Raw genomic sequence first — 20,696 nt, 5'->3', positions numbered from 1 at the left:
TGGTCCCAATCAAAAAAGATTGAACAGGTAGATCCCATGGAGTTTTCTTTTTTTGCTTTGAACAGTAGCCCACCATGACATACTGCAAAATGTTTTTAAAACACTCTGGATTCATAGATACTATTTTTTTAAAATGTTATTCTTTAGTAAGGCATAAAGTTCCAGAATATTTTATTGTTAGATAGCAGTGACCAACTGCTAAGACAAACCTTTCTAGGAAAGAACAAAAAGGATTTGTGTGGAAGGAAGTGCTTGGAAATGTATCTGAATTGTGCACTAGTCAGTTAATTGATTTACTGTTCAGTTCTTTTGTCAACCCTTGATCTTTACCAGTATTCATTAAATAATTGAGGTAACATTTCTCAAAGGGGATGGACCTTTAATATTACATTTGTAAAATAACCTTCATTTTTTGTCTATAGAAATGCAGTATCTAGTTATGTTTAAAGAGCTGGAACATTTTGGCAACAAAAAAAAGATGTAAGCCTAGTCATTAACTGAGAAAACTGAGAAACAATCTATTTGAGCTCAAAACTGATTGTGTACAATACTTGTCACTGTGTTTAGTGTTTGAATGTTCCACAGAATGCATACTGCAATAATTCAGAATTCTATAATCATAGATCGAAGGAATTTGATAGCACATTCTTGGAATAGTTTGGATGATACTTGCAGAATCTCACCTCTATACAGCAAGGCCAGGAGTGAGTTTTGGGTATGCCCACCACAATCCTCTTCCATGCTCTGCTTCCATTCAGAAGTCATCTTATTTTTCATAGAAATACAGGATCCTCCAGTTCAGGAATAATATTCTAGGAATAATATTCTATTCGAAAGAAAGTGTATGATCCTGAGAGAAGCTCCTGATCTTAGTATATGTAGAGCTGAGATCAGAACAGTGTAATCCAAATAGCCCAGGGGTGTCAAAGATACGGCCTGAGAGCTTTTATCTGGCCCACGGAGCCAAGGCAGCCACCCCTGCTCCTCCCCCCCCAGTTAGAACAGTGACCCACACACAAATATCTTTGAGTAGTTGAAGAAACTCTACCTACCAGATTGCAAGTGGTAAAGGAATAAGGGAACCCAAATAGGGTAGAAATCAGAAATTATTTGTAGTGGAGGAGGTAGAGTTATAACCAAAGCATACAATCTGGCCCCAGTGCAATGCTGCTTACATTGTGATAAAATTCTGTTTTGGGTCATTTATTAAGCTTCTATAAATACACAATAGGGTTCTGGCAGAATCTGGCCGTAGTAAATGACATCTGGTATTACTGGTTCAATCCCCGGTATCTCCAGTTAAAAGTATCAAGTAGCGGGTGATGTGAAAGTACCTGAGACCATGAAGGGTTGATGCCAGTCACAGCAGACAATGCTGACTCTGATGTACCAATGGTCCGATTCAGTATAATGCATCTTCATATGTTCATATTTGTACTGTAGCCACTGGCAGCCTTCTCCCTTTTATGTAACTGGGTTATTTTTAAAAAAACATTTGGAGTATACTCTAAGAATTTTGAAAATTTTGTTTTAAATATTGAGTGTATCACTTCTTTAATAATATATAATATTATAATAATATAATAACATGAACAGTGTGTTTTGCATTTTCTGCATCAAAGCTAAATGTAAAAATAGTTGTATGCATCTTCATTTTTAAAGGAGCCAAATAGTATTCAGAAACAAGTAAATAATCTTAAATCAATTTGGGTTATGCTATCTTTTTTTTTCTTTCCTTATTGTAGGTGTGTCGTCTACAAGACATGGTAAGGAAAAGTGAACAGGGCCTTGGTACTGCAGAAGGGCACATCTCCAGCCTCCAGGAAAACCAAGAAATACTACAAAAAGAACTAGAATTAACCAGGACAAGACTGAGGGAAACCACAGATTCTCTATATAATGTTGAGGTAACAGCATACCTCCTTGGCTTATTTGAACACCATCGCCTTGTTCCAGGTGCTTAAAGCAGGTGTGGGGAACCTTTTTTTTGCCAAGGGCCATTTGGATATTTATAACATCATTCGCGGGCCGCACATTCTGGCCCTGCCCCTTTTAACCTCTCCATTGTCGCCACTTCCATCCCCAGCCTTCTTGTAGTACAGAGGAAATACGTTTCTCCACAGCCCAGGTGGGAAAGGGTTAACATAGTTTCTTGGGTGGTCCTAGCAGCTCCATAGCTAACGACTCTTCTTCAAGGGGGAAAGAAGGTTCCTTTTCTCGGCAAAACAAACTCACATCCACCTTGAATCGAGGCTATTCCTGGCCGCTGGTGGGGGCGGATCACCAGACTTAGATCCTTCTGAGCTAGAGATCTGCCAGGACCCATGAAGGGCCAGACCAAATGATTTTGCGGGCCTTATATGGCCCCCGGGCCTGACGTTCCCCACCCCTGGCTTAAAGGATCTTGAGTGCATATGTAGTCTGAATTCAGACATCATAATAGCCTATAGTTTATAAACTGTGGCTAACTCCAATTAGTTATGGCATTCAAATGAAAAGTCCAGCAAACTGCTGTTTGGTGGTTAGCATCACATCAGGTTTTCAAGCTAGATTTTGTTGCACAAGCCATGGTTTATTGTGACATCTAAATGCAGTCATGGACTTCTTCCCAGTTTACTGCACTGTCAGAGACACCGTCACTTGTTTCTAACAAGCTTTAAGTCAGGATCTATGCCTTTATACATATTTCATTTCATTTTGACAGACTGTTGTGTTTGGGGTTTTTTGCCATCAAGTTGCAGCTGACTGATGGCTTCCCCGTAAGGTTTTCAAGGCAATAGATGTTCAGAGGTGGTTTGCCATTGCCTGCCTCTGCATAGTGACCCTGATATACCTTGGTGATCTCCCATCTAAATACTAACCAGGGCCAACCCTGCTTAGCTTCAGAGATTGGGCTAGTCTGGGCTATCCAGACTGTTAGCTGGGTACAAAACAACAATTTGTTGCTAAAATAATTTCTTTAGTTACCTAGAGTGATAGATCATTAGAGTTGGAAGGAATCTTGGAGGTCATCTAGTCCAACTCCCTGCTCAGTTCTGGAATATACAACTACAATATCCCCAATAGATGACCATCCATCCTCTGCATAAGACCTCCACTGAAGGATAGTCTGCCACATCCTGAGTCACTCTACTCAACTGTTGAGAAAGTTTCCTTGTAATTTCCATTCATTTGCTGTTGTGTCCACCAGTGGTGGAGAGCAACAGTCTGTTCCGCCATGTACATGACAGCCCTTCAGATACTTGAAGACAGTGACCATATCTCTTCTTTTAAATGCTTTGAAAACCTTTGTTCTTTGTAATGAATGGTTCACAAGAAAAAGAAGCCATCCATTTTGACAGTAGTCATTATATTAATTAAGTAAAAATACATTATCTCTGACTAGCCAGTTACAATTAATAGTGCTCCTGAATTTGGAAAATATACTAATGTTGCTTCAGACCAATACATTGGCATGGAACACATTTTTTGTATTTTAAATCTACATTGTGAGCTTTGTGTTTCTAGGGGGAATTAGAACAGGAAAGACAGCAACATGAGGCTATGATTGTAGCCATGAGAGAAGAGGAGAAATTCAAAGTTGACAGAATGGCCCATGACCTGGAAATTAAATGGACAGAAAACCTTCGGCAAGTATCTTCTCCTCTCCCCGCCCTTTCATCATAAAGGATGTATTAAATTTAATAATGTAGTACTTCTAGAATGTATTAAGAACATAAGAGCCCTGCTGGATCAGACCAGTGGTCCAACCATTTATTCTGGACAGCCAACAACAGGGCACAGAGGCAGAGTTCTTCCCCAGATGTTGCCTTTTGGCACTGGTATTAAGAGCTTTACTGGTTGTGAATGTGGAAGTTTCCTTTAGTCACCATGTCTAGTAGCCACTGATAGACCTCTCCTCCATGAATTTGTCAAATCCCGTTTTAAAGGTATCTACACTACAGTACATCACTACGTTATCTGACAGTAAATTCCCCATTTTAATCACTCATTTGTAAAGTAGTATTTCTTTTTGTCGATCCTGAATATACTACAGCTCTACTTTATTGGATGCCTTCAAGTTGCAGTATTTTGGGAGAGGGAAACAATTTCTCTCTGTCCACTGTCTCTCCACTGTGCATAATTTCATAAACCTGTATCATGTCTGTTTTCTAAACTGAAAAGTCCCAGACTCTTCAGCCTTTCCTTACAGGAAAGGTGCTCCAACCCCTTAGTCATCTTGATTGCTTTCTTCTGTACGTTTTCTTGCTCACCAATGTCCTTTTTGAGATAGGGTGACCAGAACTGCACACAGTATTCCAAATGAGGCTGCACCATAAGTCTATGCGGGGGCAATATAAAATTGGCTGTTTTATTTTAAATCCCTTTCCTAATAATACCTAGCATAAAGCTGGCCTTTTTCTGAACTGCAGCACACTGGGTTGACACTTCCATTGTGCTATCCACTATGACCCCAAGGTTCCTTTCCCTCTCAGTCTCAGCCAGTTCAGACTTCATTAGCATGTACTTGAAGTTGGGATATTTTGTTCCAATGTGCATCACCTAACATTTACCTTCACTTAACTTCATCTGCCACATGGTTTCTTTGTTTTTAAGTATTTTTTTATTTTGAAAACAACACAAAAAACATCCAAGACATAATACATGACAATCAATACACACTACACTTCATACTAAACACACAACAATACATTCACAGTCTGCCATCTCCATTTCTCTGGGTGAATCTATATCTTTTTGTACCTTCTATCTTACTCTGAATTATTATTTATAATTATTAAAAACTCATTCTAAACAAGAAATATCCATTGACCCATATTCTTTTTGCTCCTACCTTTCATAACTATTATAACTACTGCCTTATATAATAAGTAATTTCAATGCATAATTGATTATAGTGCAAATAAAGGATGCTTTAGCATTTCTGTCAATATGTAATATAATGCAAATAAATATATCTTTTTTTGTCTATTCTGCTTAGCTAAAGTAAGAAAAAAAATCATATTATTTCATATATGCTGACTGACTTTACTTATTCAATAGCACTTTTTAAAATACTGCTTAACAATAGTAACTATTCAATTTAAAAGCTCCTAAAACATGTTATACTATTCAAGGGACGTAATCGTAATAAAGTTTCCACTTCTTTTGGAATTCTTCCAAGGGTCTTTTGTTCACCATGTTTGTCAGCTTGGCCATCAAAGCATATTCAGCTAGCTTGTTTAGCAAATTATCTAATGTTGGTATTACTTCTTGTTTCCAATTAAAAGCAATTGCCACTCTTGCTGCGGTTATTATATATCTGAAAAGTTTTCCCCTACTTTTGTCTATTGCAGATAGTAGAATTCCCAATAGCATTGTTTTTTGGTCCAAAGGAAAGGTGATTTTCAGTATCTTTTGACTTTCTTGATGCACTCTGATCCAGAATTTCTTTACTTTTCTGCAAGACCACCAGCTATGAAAGAAAGTTCCGTCCACCTCTTTATATTTCCAGCAGTGGCCATGTATTTGTATTATATGCCAGTGTCTCCTGAAGATACTTTGTATGTGGCCAAATAAGTGGGTGCATTGCAAAGCAACCATAAGGGAATTCTTCTTAGTTCTATCCCATTTATAAAGTAAACCATCTCTGACAACCTCCTCAGCCCATTGTCTCACCTTAAGGATCACCCCATCCGGATATCCTCTCTGTTTCAGAGCTGCCATGACATTTGTAGCTGCTATATGGAAATCTTCCTATTTAGTATAATTCCATTTCATTCTTAAAAACTGCCGATATGGTAAATTATTCCTCAAATGGGCAGGGTGATGGGATCTAAAGTGTAATAGGGAGTTCCTGTCTGTAGGTTTCTTATGGATCCTGACCGCCAATTGATCCTGACCCAACTAATATACTATAGTGTCTAAGAATAGCATTTCCATGGAACTGCAAGTACCAGAGAACTTTAAATACGGAATGCACGAATTTAACCAATTAATAAAGGCGTGAAAGTCCAAATCAGGATGAAAAATAAAAATAAATCATCACTAAACCTTTTGTACCCAATAATACATGAACACATGAAGCTGCCTTATACTGAATCAGACCAATGGTCCATCAAAGTCAGTATTGTCTACTCAGACCGGCAGCTGCTCTCCAGGGTCTCAGTCTGAGGTCTTTCACATCACCTCCTTACCTAGTCCCTTTAACTGGAGATGCCAGGGATTGAACCTGGGACCTTCCGCTTGCCAAGCAGATGCTCTACCACTGAGCCACAGCCCCTCCCCAATAATCAATAAATGGATTATTATTGTAAATAAAGATATTTTCAAAATGAATCATAAATACATTTGCCACAAAGGGGGTGCAAGATGACCCCAAGACAATACCATTTACTTGCAAATCAATCTGATATTGAAACCTAAAAAAATTATGTTCAAACGTAATATCCAAAAGGTCTAAAAGAAAATGTGTAGGCGGTTGTTCCACTGGACGAGACAACAACAGTTGCTCTATAATCGTTCTAGTTTGTTCTGATGGTACATTTGTAAATAAAGCCAAGACATCGATAATAGCTAACAGACAGTTCTTGGGGACTCTGATCTGCTCAGTGTATACAATGAACTCCCATGTATCCTTAATATATGATTTTGTGTGACTGGCAAACTCCCTTAGATGAAAATCTTAAGTATTTTGTTAATGGCTCTAGGACTGAGTTGTTTCCGGAACGTCGCCTCCATGCAAATGTCCACAAGGGTGGCTGGGAGCAGCTAGCAGTGCGACTCTGAGCCATGCCCACTTGACCTCCCTTCTCGGTCCACAGCCACTGTGGGAGCTGGCCCTCCACTGAACCTCAGCCTCCCAAGGCTCCAGCTACCAAGCTCTGTCCCCCGTGGATATGGCAGCAGAAGTGCCCCTTCCACGAGCGCGCACATCCCTCTCTCAGATCTGGGAGTGCTTCGTCTGGCGTGGCAGCCCACCACCCTCCCACCACTCCCCTGCCACCAAGTGATGAGTCAGGAGACTCTGTCTTAAGTGAGATCATCTTTACTGGGAGGCACTGGGGGCTTGGGGAATAGGATCAACCAGAGGAAGGGGGTCGGGAAGATGGAGGAGAGCTGAGGTGCCACGGGCATGGTGCTGGGTGGGGTGGCCGCCGAGATGAGCACAGCCCCTCCATCCCACCCTTTCAGCCGACACCAGGCAGCCGGCAAGGAGCTTCTGTCAAAACCTTTTGGCCATTTATTCATGGAAGGCTTTGCATTGGATTTGGCACTCTTTAGATGCACTTTTCCCCTATCCATATTCTCAGAACTCAACAATAAGCCGCCTTGCAGAGTTTTGAGAATTCAGATGGGGAAAACGTGCATCTATAGAGTGACAAATCCAATGCAAAACCTTCCATGAATAAATGGCCTGTGAAAGTTCAAGTACATCATGTCTACTGGATCACTGTTATCTACCTGTTTATTCACTTTCTCTGAAAAGCTGGTGAGGCAGGACTCCCCTCTGCAGAAGCCATGTTGATTTTCCCTTAGCAGGCTTTGTTCCTTTATGTGCCTAATAATTCTATCTTTGATTACAGCTTCTACTAATTTGCCTGGGAGAGACATTAGGCTAACTGGCCTGTAATTTCCTGGTTCCCCTCTGGACCCCTTTTAAAAAATGGTTGAATTTAGTGATAAGTAACATATACGGGTTAGTAGAACAACAAATTCAACAAATGGTTGAATTTAGAGATAAGTAACAAACGGGTTAGTAGAGTTCCCTAAGAACTCTTGGGTGTATGCCATCAGGACTGGGACACTTTTTGGCTTTTAATTTCCCCAGTAGGTCTAGAACAGAGGTGTCGAACTCATTTGTTAGGAGGGCTGGATATGATATAAATGTCAGTTGGTAGGACCAGGCCATATGCACCAAATAAATAAATAAATAAATGCCATAATGTCATATAAATATATAATCAACAACTATTTTAAATGACAGAATAAATTGTGTTAACCTCTGTGAATTGTTAATTAACAATTACACTTTTTTGAGAGCTAATATAGTTTTAAATAATAAATCACAGCAACAGTTTACAGTCAACAGGCTTTCCGAAAAGACTAATGGTTAATCTGTCAAGACCAAATATCAGGATCTGTAAACTAACAGACAAGCTAAATTATGCTGGCAGAGTAACCTGCCCTAGCTAACCTTGGGAGGAGAAAGTTCAGCAGTGTTTCTGTATACGGGTCTCTTTATTCCAACACAGATCTTTAAAAAAACTGTTTCTCTAAAATTATGTTAAATCTTAAGGTTGGGCTACGTATACGAACAGTTCCATTTCCCCCCATCACACACATTTAGATATGTTGTTATGCCACTATACGGTGAAATTAACATAATCCAAAAAGCAAAAATACACAGTGACAGACATTTCCAAGATTGTGATATTTGGGGAAGCTGGAATTGTTGCAGTGTCTATTGATATCTTCCCCTCCATCCATGCAGTCATGTACATGCAGTCATACATGGTAGCACTGAGACAGAACAAAACATTGACTCAAATGTGTGAGACAGGAAGAAGGTAGGTTTCACACATTGGCATCAAAGCTGTGGACAGAAAAAATATCTGGGATGTACTAAAACAAATGATAGGATTGCCTATTAGAAACAAAGGGAGAGGCTGCACAGCCCATTGAAGATATTGGGAGCCAGGATTGCCAATTGACTTGCATGGGCTCCATTGAAATACATTACAGCACAAAAAGAGTTGCAAAGAAAATGTGGAATGGATTTACCATTATGGTCACTTGGCCCAGATACATTGGGACTGGAATGACAGCCCCCACAGTGGAATGATTGCCCCTGGGACTAGCAGAATTGTTCTGGGACTTAGCTCCACAGAAAAAAGCAATCGGGGGGGGGGGGGGATCTGGCCCGCGGGCCATAAATTTGACACCCCTGGTCTAGAACTTCATTTCTCATTACCATAATTTCACTCAGTTCTTCAGACTGATTCCTGAAAATAGTGGCTGTGTTCTGCGTACATACATACAGTGTTCTTTGTACAGTGAACACATATGGAAATAATTCATTTAGCTTCTCTGCCATCTTCCCATCTTCCTTTTGCCATCTTTTTATTCCTTAGTTATCCAAAGGAATTGTCATCCTTAATGCTTCTCTGGTTGGTTTCAAGTTCTGAATATATTTAAAGAAATTATTTTTTGTTTGTCTTGATGCTTTTAGCAATTATGCCCTAAAATTCTCTTTTTGCACGCATAGTTATTAACTTACACTTGTTTTGCCAGACCCTGTGCTGCCTTCTGTTCACTTCATTGGGAAAGAACTTCCATTTTTTTAAAGAAGCCTTTTTGCTTTTTATAGCTTTCTTGACTTGAGTCCTAAGTATGCAGACAGTCTTTTAGACTTGGCAGTACCTTTCCTAACCTGGTGGATGCATTCTATCTGGGCTAGAGCTAGTGTGATTTTAAATAGCTTCCAAGCATCCTCTAGGGATCTGACAGTGTTGTGTTTCCCTTTCAGCTTCCTTCTAACTTGTCCCCCTTTCAACTTCCTTCTAACTTGTCCCCCTTTCAGCTTCCTTCTAACTTGTCCCCCTTCTAACTTGTCCCCCTTATTTTGTAAAGTTCTCTCTTTTGAAATCAAATGTGTCTCTTTTGGACTTTAAGGGTAACTTTCCATTAACAAGAATGCTGAATTTAATAGCATTGTGGTCAACTGCTCTCAGTTGATACAACATCTACATCTCTCACCTGGTCTTGGGACCCACTCAGAACCATGTCCACCCTTTGGGTGACTCTGTGACCAAATGTTCCTGTTCACAGTCAATTATAATGTCCAGGAATCTCATTTCTACAGCATGACTCAAGCACATGTTTACCCAACTAATGTGAGGGTAGTTGAGGGTAAACAACCAGTATCACAACATTATCTGCTTTAGTCACTTCCCTTCATTTCAAAAACATTCTTGCTAGTTTTATAAAGACACGGTGTGTGTTTTAGTTCTGTTTTTTTCTTCTCAGCCAGGAATGTAGTAAACTTCGAGAAGAGCTGAGGCTTCAACATGAAGAAGATAAAAAGTCAGCAATGACTCAACTTTTGCAGCTGAAAGAGAGGGAAAAAAATGCTGCCAGAGATAGCTGGCAAAAGAAAGTAGAAGATCTGTTGGATCAGGTAACTGGAAGTATTTACAAATGCTATAATCTTTGATAAAATTTAAGAGAGATAAACTGCTGCAGAACTAATTAGTTTAAAATTTGTGTAATAAAAACATTCATAGAGATCGGTTCTTGTAGGTTATCTGGGCTGTGTGACCATGGTCTTGGTATTTTCTTTCCTGATGTTTCACCAGCAGCTGTGGCAGGCATCTTCAGAGGAGTAACACTGAAGGACAGTGTCTTCAGTGTTACTCCTCTGAAGATGCCTGCCACAGCTGCTGGCGAAATGTCAGGAAAGAAAATACCAAGACCATGGTCACACAGCCCGGATAACCTACAAGAACCAATGAACTCTGACCGTGAAAGCCTTTGACAATATTCATAGAGATCTTTGGCCATTGTGACACTAACTGACACTGTGTATATATATTAAGAAATACATCTGTTCCCTGCATCAGTGGCTAACTGGAAACATGCCTATGAAGGCTAAATCATGACATCTGCCCTCTCCAGTGTATAACTTTGGAACAGAAACCTGTGTGACCACCATGTTATTATCCACATTCATGGGGAATCCTGGGTCAAAATACCAGAAGAAGATTAAACACTAATCTATTTATTGTTGCCCCCTTCCAAAAAACAAACAAACCCAAAAGCTTAGGTTGCTCAGTGAATGAATAATAATAATACTCCCCCAAATTTAAAAAATATTTTAAATTAAACTATCATGGCCAATATAGCCTGCAAAAAATTTACACAGCCTAAGAATTTTACAGATAAGTGTGGAAAAAAAATTCACATCATGACCTTAATTCTGAACTTCCAAAAGCCATGTAGAATACACACAATTTCAAAAACTAAACCAAGATATAGACATGTGTTGAACTGAAGTTGTCAGGAATTAAGTGCAAGACATACAGAAAATCTGTTCGCATCAGAGGCTACCTGGTTTTGTATATGGAGTGCTTCATAACTACAAATAATACCTAAAAATTTCAAATCATTGTGGTAGGCTCTCTATAAGCAAATAAAGAAAAACACATTTTAACGTGTTCAACAGACAGCTGATCTACAGACACAGTTTAGAAGTACAAAAGTGAGACATAATTAAATAAAGGGAGGGAGTCCATGAGTGCCCTGAAAATCAAAGGAAAAATAATATGAGTGAAAAATGTCTTTAGAATATTAGTTCGCTTGGGTTTAGCATACTCATCAGAGGTGGCACTGAGTTGTTTCACTTGTTAGCTTTTGCCAGTACATGTTACTAGCAAAATTACTAACTTGCATACTTTTAAAATAATCATACATGTATCAGAACATATAAAAGAAAAAATAATAATGAAAAAGTCAAGTATATACACAGATACCAGGAAACAAGACACTATAAATAAAAATAAAATAATACACAGTGAGGAAAAAAAACAAATCTCAACAAATCAAATCCCACATTTTTCTTGAGACAAATCTTGTGTACTTTTTATTTCTTTATCAATTTATTAGAAAATGTTATCTGCCTTACTGCACATCCAAGGCAACTTTAGAAAAATTACTGGTGTTATACCAGAGTAAAACTCAGAACGATTAGCTGTTTTAAGACCCTCAAACCAATTTAAATTAAATTACACAAGCGTATCTAACTGTGCAATCCTAAGGGGGAGGGTGGAGCTGCATAGGAGACGGCATGACCCCTACACTGGCATCCATGCCTTTTGCGCCATGCAAAGTGGCACGGACGCCAGCGCAGGGTGACTTACACCAGACCCCAGGAATGGCACAGCTGTGTGGGCCTCAGGCACCAGCACTGCCTCCCCGGCAGCGTTGTCCTGGTGCTGGTGTCCAGGGGATGTTACCAAGGCATTCCCAGGGGCAGAGCTGAAGTTAGTCAGTGTCAAAACCCCTTTGGGCCCGAGAATGCCCCTTTATGCTGCCGCAGAGCTACGCCAACAAAATAGCTGACGTAGCCCCGTGAAACCTAATGGGGGAGTTTCATGAGGTTTTGTTCAAAAATTACTTTTTAATATTTTTTCTGGCTGGAAGGCAGTGCAGCTGTGCCATTCGCAGCCATTGCCTATCTACCCTCCTCTTCAGGACTGGGCTGCCCAAAAGCAAGAGATGTGAGACTGACTTTGTGATGGAGTATTTTAGAGTGGTTATATACTCCCCGTTTGGATTCCAGTATACAAGTTGGCATTGACATGAGTGCAGCAGAAGGCTGTCGTAGCTTCCAAGACATGTTTTGTGTAAACATGGGCATGTTTCATAGTCTAGGATTTCGGGAATTCATTCAACATTCAGCATTTTGAAGTCTGTAGTGCATGTCACAACTGCTGGAAAAAATGATTTTATTTGTGTGCTGCATTTGAATATTGAATCTTTCTTTTTGCACTATTAGATTTTGAAAAAATATTACTGATGCTTTAGCAAATAAATCGAGGAAGGCAAGGCCATAAAACTTTGAACAGCTCATTGATGCCCTTATTTGTTTAACAGATGAAACACTGATGGAAATTAATCTAAAATGACTGTGTCTGAACCATAAATCATATATCAAGCAATGAAATTACTCATCATTCACTTTTTACAATTGTAATAATCATATGTTATGCCTGATGTATGTGGTGATGTACCACTTATACATTCTGATAGTACATCTTCAGCTTGTTAGTAAATGGTGCTTTATTATTGTTATATATAATATAGTTTTGCTATAGATCTAAAAAAAATATTTAAAATATTTTTATGCTCCTTCCCACCCAATCAGGGTCCCCAAGGCAAAATCTTGAGGAAATGTTTCAGTAGAACTAAGAAGGGGCTGGTAATGAAAGAGGCTAACATACCATATCATGTTGTAATGCTGTTTAAAAACTACAGCAAAATGTATATGTCAGCTATTTCAGTAGTATAACTGAACATTTCATTTAAAATATTTAAAGTGATGCACCAAAACATTAAATCTGTAAGGCACTAGATGCTTGACCTTCCTGCCAGAGTGCATTTACTGAAGGATCAGATGCATCAATTAAGACCACAGCAAAAAAAAAATTAAATACAGGAAAATAATAAATTTCAGAGGTGTATACCAAGTTTTTTTTTTCTCTTTTCAATTTTTAACTTTAAAAAGGGACAAAACGTTCTATTTAATACATGTTATTTCCTTGTGTTTCACTGATTTATGTAAATAAACCATAGCAAAAATTTTGTGTCAGTTTCCCCCCAAACAACTTTCAGTATATTTTCCCTTGTGAGAGTAATATTAATGTTTTGTGTCTTACTGTCCCTTCTTTATCCCATCTTCTTAGTTATTTCTGAATGTTTCCCTTTATTCCTGTGATCTTTCCTTCATAGCGGCACTGTCTGGGTGAAGCTTTGCATAAATCTATCAGCAATGTAAGTGAGTTGCACTTACAATTTGTACATAAGGGCATGCTTGCACTTCTCAGCTTGTGTTCTGGCCAGTGCTGCTTCAAAGCATTAGCCTCTGAAATTTTTTAAAAAAATGATTTTCAAGGGAAGTTATTACACATTAATTTCATCTGAAGCTCTGTGCTGCATTCATTCATGTGTGTATATGTTCATATCATTCAACATCAAGCATCTCATAGTCATTTTATGTGATGTAAAAGCAAGCTTGCAGACAGTACATGTGCACATTATAAAGCTTTTTATGAAGCATGAAGTGTGTGGTTCTATGTTATAGTTGGCAATAAGTAGAAATGCATCCCAGTTATAGTTGAGGTGCTATATTTCCTTCCCTTGTTTCTACATACAGGGATCCAAATGAAAATGCACAGCACACTACATATTCACCAGTGCTTTTTTGCCCCCTTTCGTGAAATCCCTCACGCCCCCCTCCAAATGAGCTAGCCCTTGAGGGTCAAGGGACCCTCTGGAGCAGCATGCAGTGTCGCACAGGTAATGCCACTAAAGGGAGGGTAAATTAGTGACTCTTTGGTATCCATTTAGAAGTGCCTTGACTCTGAGACAGGGCAATTTGGAACCTAGCAAATATTTTAAGGTAATTTTCAGTAAAAATGCAACTATATTAATACCTGTTATTGCCAGTTCCAAAAAAGAGTTTGAAACCCTATGGCAGTGAATCATGATAGTAAAGAGTGTGAGGGTGAAGCTCTATGGGTATGCCACAGTTTGTTGATATAGCTACAGTGAATTCAGATATGGAACTACAATGGTCTGTTAGTGTCTCAGTGGGTAAAACCATGGGCAGGTTTGTAGGCATGGCCTACAGTTCTAGACAGCCTTAATAGTGGAAAAGCACAACTGCAGTGAGAACTGATTTATTGCAGCTGGTCCCCTATTAGATATGGCACAATGTTTTTGTTTAAAACAAGTTTTCCAATTCATTTGTGTGATCATCTCTAAGTAATGTCTGTAATGTCCCCAAATGTATGTTGAGTTGTAGCTCAGCAGTAAGCACATATCCAGTGATAACATACTTCATCTGAGGTCCCATGTGCAGTCTCTGTTGGCATCTCCTTTTAAAAGACTTCTTTGCCTAAAACCTTGGAGAAGAACTGCCAATCAGAATAGAAAATGCTGGGGCTAGATGGACCAATGATCTGAGTTAGTGTAAGGCAGCTTCTTTTGTCTTACTACCATCCTTTGTTATGGCTGTATAGGGCTGTTGACGTGGTGACTGATGAAAATATAAATGTAGCTTTTAAAAAGAGCTGTGACTATAAAGGAGGAAAAATTAATGCTCAAGATAATCATGCTGATTAACACCATTAGATTGTTTCTTTCATTGTTTTAGAGAAGTATCTCTTCTCTAAATCAATATATCTAATTCTCAACATGGCCCCATTTGTGAATATTTAAGTATGTGGATCAGGGCCATGGAGACAAAAGGGAGATTTTTCAGCAAACTTGGGGGACCTCCCAAGGTTTGCAGAAGAATTGAAAACTTTTTTTTTAAGTAGGGGGATTTAGAACCCCCCCAAACAGGAACACATCTGCACAAGTGCACACTATATCAACTTACAAGTCAATGGAAGGAGGAACCAGGTGATCCCACACGCCCTGATACAGCCCATATCCAGCTATCCTCTGCAAGCCAAATAGTGGGAGAAGATTGGGGGCCACCACCCCTACACCTTGCTAAAATCATCAATAAGGCAGCAGTGCATGAAGTGAGCAAAAGTTCCACCTCAGCTGAAACTGCCACTGATGTAGGTAGGCGAGGATGGGAAGCCTCTGCCACTGGATCCAGGAGGGAGCTGGGCAAGCAAATGGGGTGGGGGGCAGGGAGTCAACCAAGCAAAGCCTCACGAGACTGTTGGTGGGTGAGGGGAGGGTTTTTTTTAAAAAAACTTGATTAAATATAAATATTAATCATTAAAATGTTACAGATTGTAATGCCAAGACGTATCAGATTCTGGTAAATTAGTTGGCATGGTTAGACACATGATATTATTACTGATAACTGATAAAACTGAAAGAATACAGTTTTAAATTGTGGAAGTAGATTCCTTATATGCATTTTTGTCATATAAAAGACTAGGTACGTTTTGTCACTTAGACTACTTACTAAGTTAATTGAGTTTTCCTTGGTCATCTTTGTCTTCAAGTAAGTTTCTAAAACTGGTTTATACAACTTATTATATGAAACAACTAATTTCATGCATGTTCACATTGCACATAAAACATCTTAATCCTACCACTTTTTAAATATCTCTTTTGTAGCTTTGTTCACAAGAAAAAATATTTTTATATACCAGGTATGTTTCCTGATATGCTAAAAACAAGTAATAAATTCACTGAATAAATCTACACAGGATATATATTTGTGACTATACCATCTCTAAGCTTGGTCAGTGCTGAGTGGTCAGAAGCTGAATTGATGCCAAGAAGAAAGAATTTGATTACAGTGTCTAAAAGCCAAAAGTAGTCTCGGTTTATGCTGTGGACAGGAAATGTCTAAATCGAGAAGAACATCCTGGCAAAACACAACAAATTCATGGTGACCCCATCTGCAGGGCATTCCAAGCATGAGATGAGCAGAGGTGGTTGGGCATTGCTTTCCTCTGCATAGCAACCTCCACCTTTCTTTGTGGCCTCCCTTCCAACTACTGACCATGATCATCACTGTTTAGCTCCTAAGCCCTGACACAGTGAGTTCAAACTGGCTAATTGGGCTGCTAATGTATAAATCAGCTCCAGGGTCAATGCTGAGCAAGTGAACAAGGAATAAGCAAAAACTCCAACAAGGTGTGAAACAAGTATTAGGGCTTCTGGAAGAACTAGTAGTCAATGCTGAAACCACAAGAACTCAGACTTTACTCTAACTCAATATCAGCAGGACAGCCATTGCATTTTAACACATTCTGTACTCTTTAGAATGTTGGACATCCTAACCATTTATGAAGCTGGGGGCATGATGCAGCTCCTGGAACAATTATTTTTATTAGTAGCAATGTTAAGAATAAGCTGTTTACAATCCTTTGGGTGTTTGGACTCCTGCCATAAGCCCTAGGATCATGACTATGAGAACCCACAGAAACATACTGAAAATCAGGGTGATTTTTTTAAAGCTGAAGAATATTAATCAAATTAGTTGTAATAGCCTTTAAATTTGCTGATTATCTATTACATATAGGTATTATTTTCTAAATCTGTTTATAAAATTAGTATAAAGAGTAATATAGAAAATAGCTTAATTATTACTTAATTCTTTCACTTGTGTCATGTGGGTAAAATCTGTTTTAAATGTAGATTAACTTGCACATCTGCTTTAGCTTGTCTTTTTGAGAAATCAGCCATGATTGTAAAAAGTGCTATATATATTGTTGATATGCTGATCTGTCCTGCATTTTGGCTGGGAACTATTACAGACAAATTTAAAAGATATTAAGGATCACAATAATGTTTTAATCTAGTTTATTCAATATGGAGGACTATAATCCCTACTGCCAAGTTTTTGAAGGCCTGTATATGATGGGGCAGGGGGGGTCACTTGCAGGGAAGTATACCCAAACAGCATCTGGGCCACAGAATGGCAATACCGGGGGCGGGAGGGGGGGTTGATCTGGATGGCACCTGCACAAAGTGACATCACTGCAATGAACTTCCATTTTGGGGTGGGGGAAAATGCTACCTGGGTTCAAAATGATACCCAGTTATCTTGCCTGCTGATTTTTTTGTCCATACAACTTGTTCTAGGAGCAGCACTGCCCAGGTCACAATTAGTGTGTGTGACTTGCTTTTGACCTGACCAACCCCTATTCTGCCTCTCACCCCGCTTGTCAGTTAGGTTTGAGGGCAGTATAGGAAAAACTCTAGTGAGTTGTTCAAAGAGCTGCCAATTGGCAATCAGTGATCTAGAAAGGTGTGGAATATGCAACAAGGTCAATAATCTGGGCAAAAGAGATTACAGTTAAAGGAACATGGATTTTCTTTAAAAGCAAGAGAAAAATACTTCATTATTGGTTATGTTGATACACTGGCATTTATTAGATTCTGTTCAATTTAAAACTGTAAAACAGTCTGATAATTAATCTCTTGAACACAATGATGGAATGCTACCCTTTTAAAAATTACAGTTGATTTTGGTCCTGGGGTGGGGGATCTGTGGGACTCTCACAGAGACTAACAGTGCTGACGTAGTTTATAGAATGTAAATTGATGACCTGTTAGTCAACTTTTCTGCTGCTTTTAATTATAAAATGGTGTTATGTTTAATAACTTATTGGCTATATAGTGTTCCCAAAATTCTGTTAAAATGTGACAAAATAATCCGACAATTCTCTGATAGAATTTAAGGAAGTAGAAGAGCTTTTATTTTCCAGTGGCAAACCCTTGTCCTCACTCTCTCCAGACTAGCACATCCTTCCGCCATATCAGAAATTGTCTAATATAGTAGGAACATGCTGCTATTCGGCTGAGCAGGGGAGATAATCATAGAGAATAATAAGTACAGTCGTTTTCTAATTTGACAGTTGTACTAGTCTTTGCCTCTCTCTGAATTAGATCTCCCTGCTGAAGCAGAATCTAGAAATGCAGCTGTCTCAGTCTCAGAACTCAATGCAACAACTGCAGGCACAGTTCAGTCAGGAGCGACAGAGGCTTGCCCAGGAAATTGAAGAGCTAGAAGAAGAGCATGAGCAAAGGAATAAGTCCCTGAAAGAAGCGCACATGCTTGCATTTCAAGCTATGGATGAAACAAAAGAACAAGAGCAGAAGGTATGTTGATTTCAAGTTTTGAGACTTCTAACATAATTGAATGATTGAACAGAGTAAAAGTACAGAAGTTGATTCTTTATTTATAAATATTATTCAAAGAAAAATATTTGCCTTCTTTGGGCACCCATTAGGTTTTTCAGAAAAAGTAATTTTTTACATTCTGTATCTTACAGTGATCTCAGAAGCAATGTACCCTAAATATTGTGCTAACAAAATAGCAGACAGACATGGAGAAGGAACAGGTGCTGTGTTAAGTGCATGTGCTCCATCCTCTCCTCTCCTGACTAAGGTGATGATCATTGGGTTGTGTCCACTAGGCATTTTCTGGGGTCAGAAGCGCATGTCTGCCGGACTTCCGGTGGTGCCGTTGGAGAGAGCACTCCATTTCCCCAGGCTGTCCTGGGAGAAATCCAAGTTTGCGTTATTTTTGGGGTACATAGATACCCCAATCCGACCCTTGCAAGTGGGTTGGAAAGCAGGAACTCCCTGCAGCCCGCAAACGCGGTTTGACCTCCTAGGTACTCTGAGGGGGCTTTTTTAAGCCCCTCGGAGTCCTAGACGCCGGTCCTGCGAGGGCACTAGGGAAGGACATCGCCAAAACGCAACTCTGGCAGCAAGCTCTACCCTCCACCGCCTTAATACCAACATAAGGACTACATAAAGAAAAGAACCTCACCTCTTGACACCCAAGTGAGTACAAAAGAACTCTTCGTCTACTTACTAGAAATTTGAACAGACGGGGGGCTGATAAGAATATTTCTGGGACCCCCACCCCTCCATAATCCGAACTGAAAAAGTTTGATCTGAGTTAGTCATCGGGATTAGCGACAGGAGCCTTATCGGATCGATCAGCCTAAACCATAACAAAGAGTCGGAAGGATACCTTTTAGACTGACAAGAATTATCACCAATGAGAAGGTCCGAAGGAAGGGGAGGGTGATCTCTCTTCCTGATTTTCCGGCGAATTCCTGCCACGTTTGCAGTAAGGGAGTGCCTGGAACGGAAGACTCTCTATAACACCCTCTCTATCATTGGAACTAAAACAACAGGAAGTAGTCGCGGGACTGAATATCCGTCGCACTCGAGTTACTTTCAAATCATTCCTGAAGGAATAACCATCGAGAAGAGGCGATAGAAGGTCTGCAGCACTAGTAACTTCCTGTTTACTTCCTGATTAACCCGATCTAGAGCGACCGAAAAAACTCACTGGTATTTTAAAACTTTAAAATGCAATTTTAAAGCCAATTTCGACTCTTTTCAACCCGAAAAAATTATTAGGCTGATCTTTGAACTATCATCTTTTAACCAGCACCTTAAAGGCCCTGTCGGTGGACATGTATTTTACCAGCTTTTTTTGAATGTAAATGTCTCGACCCCGCTCTGGCTCACTACACAGCCCTGCCTATACTAAACTAAGGGACTCTTTACAAACCTCGACCATGGAAAAAAAGTTACAGGATATGCTAACTAAACAAACTGAGGCAACAAATAAACAGTTTGAACAGATGTCTACACAGATGGCACAGTTGACTTCTATGATGACAAATCTTGGTCAAGCATCCCAAGCTATTAATCAGAAGTTGGATGTGGTCACTGGAGACTTGAAAGAAGTAAAAACTCAAATGACTGTTATGAAGACAGATATGCAAGCGATGGATGTATCAATTAAGAAAGTGATGGATGAGCACAAGGACACAAAGAAAAAATTAACAAGCCAAGAAAAACAGATTGAAACAATACAAGCGGATCAGATGGCGGCAAAAAATCAAATGGCAATGATGGAGATGAGAGTGAGAGAGACCAACCTTCGTATACGCAATTTTCCAGATATGATGGGAGACAATAAAGAATCTGCAATACCAAATTTGGCCTACTTATTTCAGATAGATGAACAAGAATTAAAACAAGCCATTAATAGAATATACAGGATACCACTACCTGCTAGAATGAGAAGATCTAAGCCAAGAGATTTGATGATAGTGTTCTATGACACCAGAGTTAAAGATAAGATTATGAAGATTCATTATGAAAATCCAGTGTCAGCAGGAGATTCCTCTCTTATACTACTGAAGGATATTCCAAGGCATCTACTTTCACAGAGGAATAACTACAAAGACTTTGTGTCTATACTGAAAGCTAATGGTATCAAATACCGTTGGATTATGCCACAAGGTTTGGCTTTCACCTATAAGGAAGTGAAAACGACAATTCTATCCCAAGCAGATGTGGGGAAATTTCTGAGAAAATATAAAATGGACCTTAAAGAATTACCTGGAGAGAAGGAGGAAGAAGAAGAGGAAGAAGAAGAGGTACAGGGTGCAGAAGGTGGTACCAAACTATAGACTTTTTATTTTGCT

The 20,696-nt window shown here is 39.3% G+C and overlaps 1 protein-coding gene across 1 annotated transcript in view; it reads left to right on the top strand.

Annotated features, from left to right (window-relative positions):
- FAM184A (family with sequence similarity 184 member A) overlaps positions 1 to 20,696 on the top strand; it is a 115,043-nt gene that overhangs the window by 70,137 nt on the left and 24,210 nt on the right. The window contains exons 7-10 of the mRNA XM_056856950.1: positions 1,746 to 1,907; positions 3,508 to 3,633; positions 10,013 to 10,159; positions 18,127 to 18,339. Of these exons, the coding sequence (XP_056712928.1) occupies positions 1,746 to 1,907; positions 3,508 to 3,633; positions 10,013 to 10,159; positions 18,127 to 18,339 (648 nt within the window). The remainder of the gene's footprint in view (positions 1 to 1,745; positions 1,908 to 3,507; positions 3,634 to 10,012; positions 10,160 to 18,126; positions 18,340 to 20,696) is intronic.

This window comes from Euleptes europaea, chromosome 10, assembly GCF_029931775.1.
Source record: "Euleptes europaea isolate rEulEur1 chromosome 10, rEulEur1.hap1, whole genome shotgun sequence".
NCBI classification, from domain to species: Eukaryota; Metazoa; Chordata; class Lepidosauria; order Squamata; family Sphaerodactylidae; genus Euleptes; species Euleptes europaea.
The sequence above is the reverse complement of the archived record's forward strand: the minus strand, read 5'-3'. Positions and strand labels throughout refer to the sequence as shown.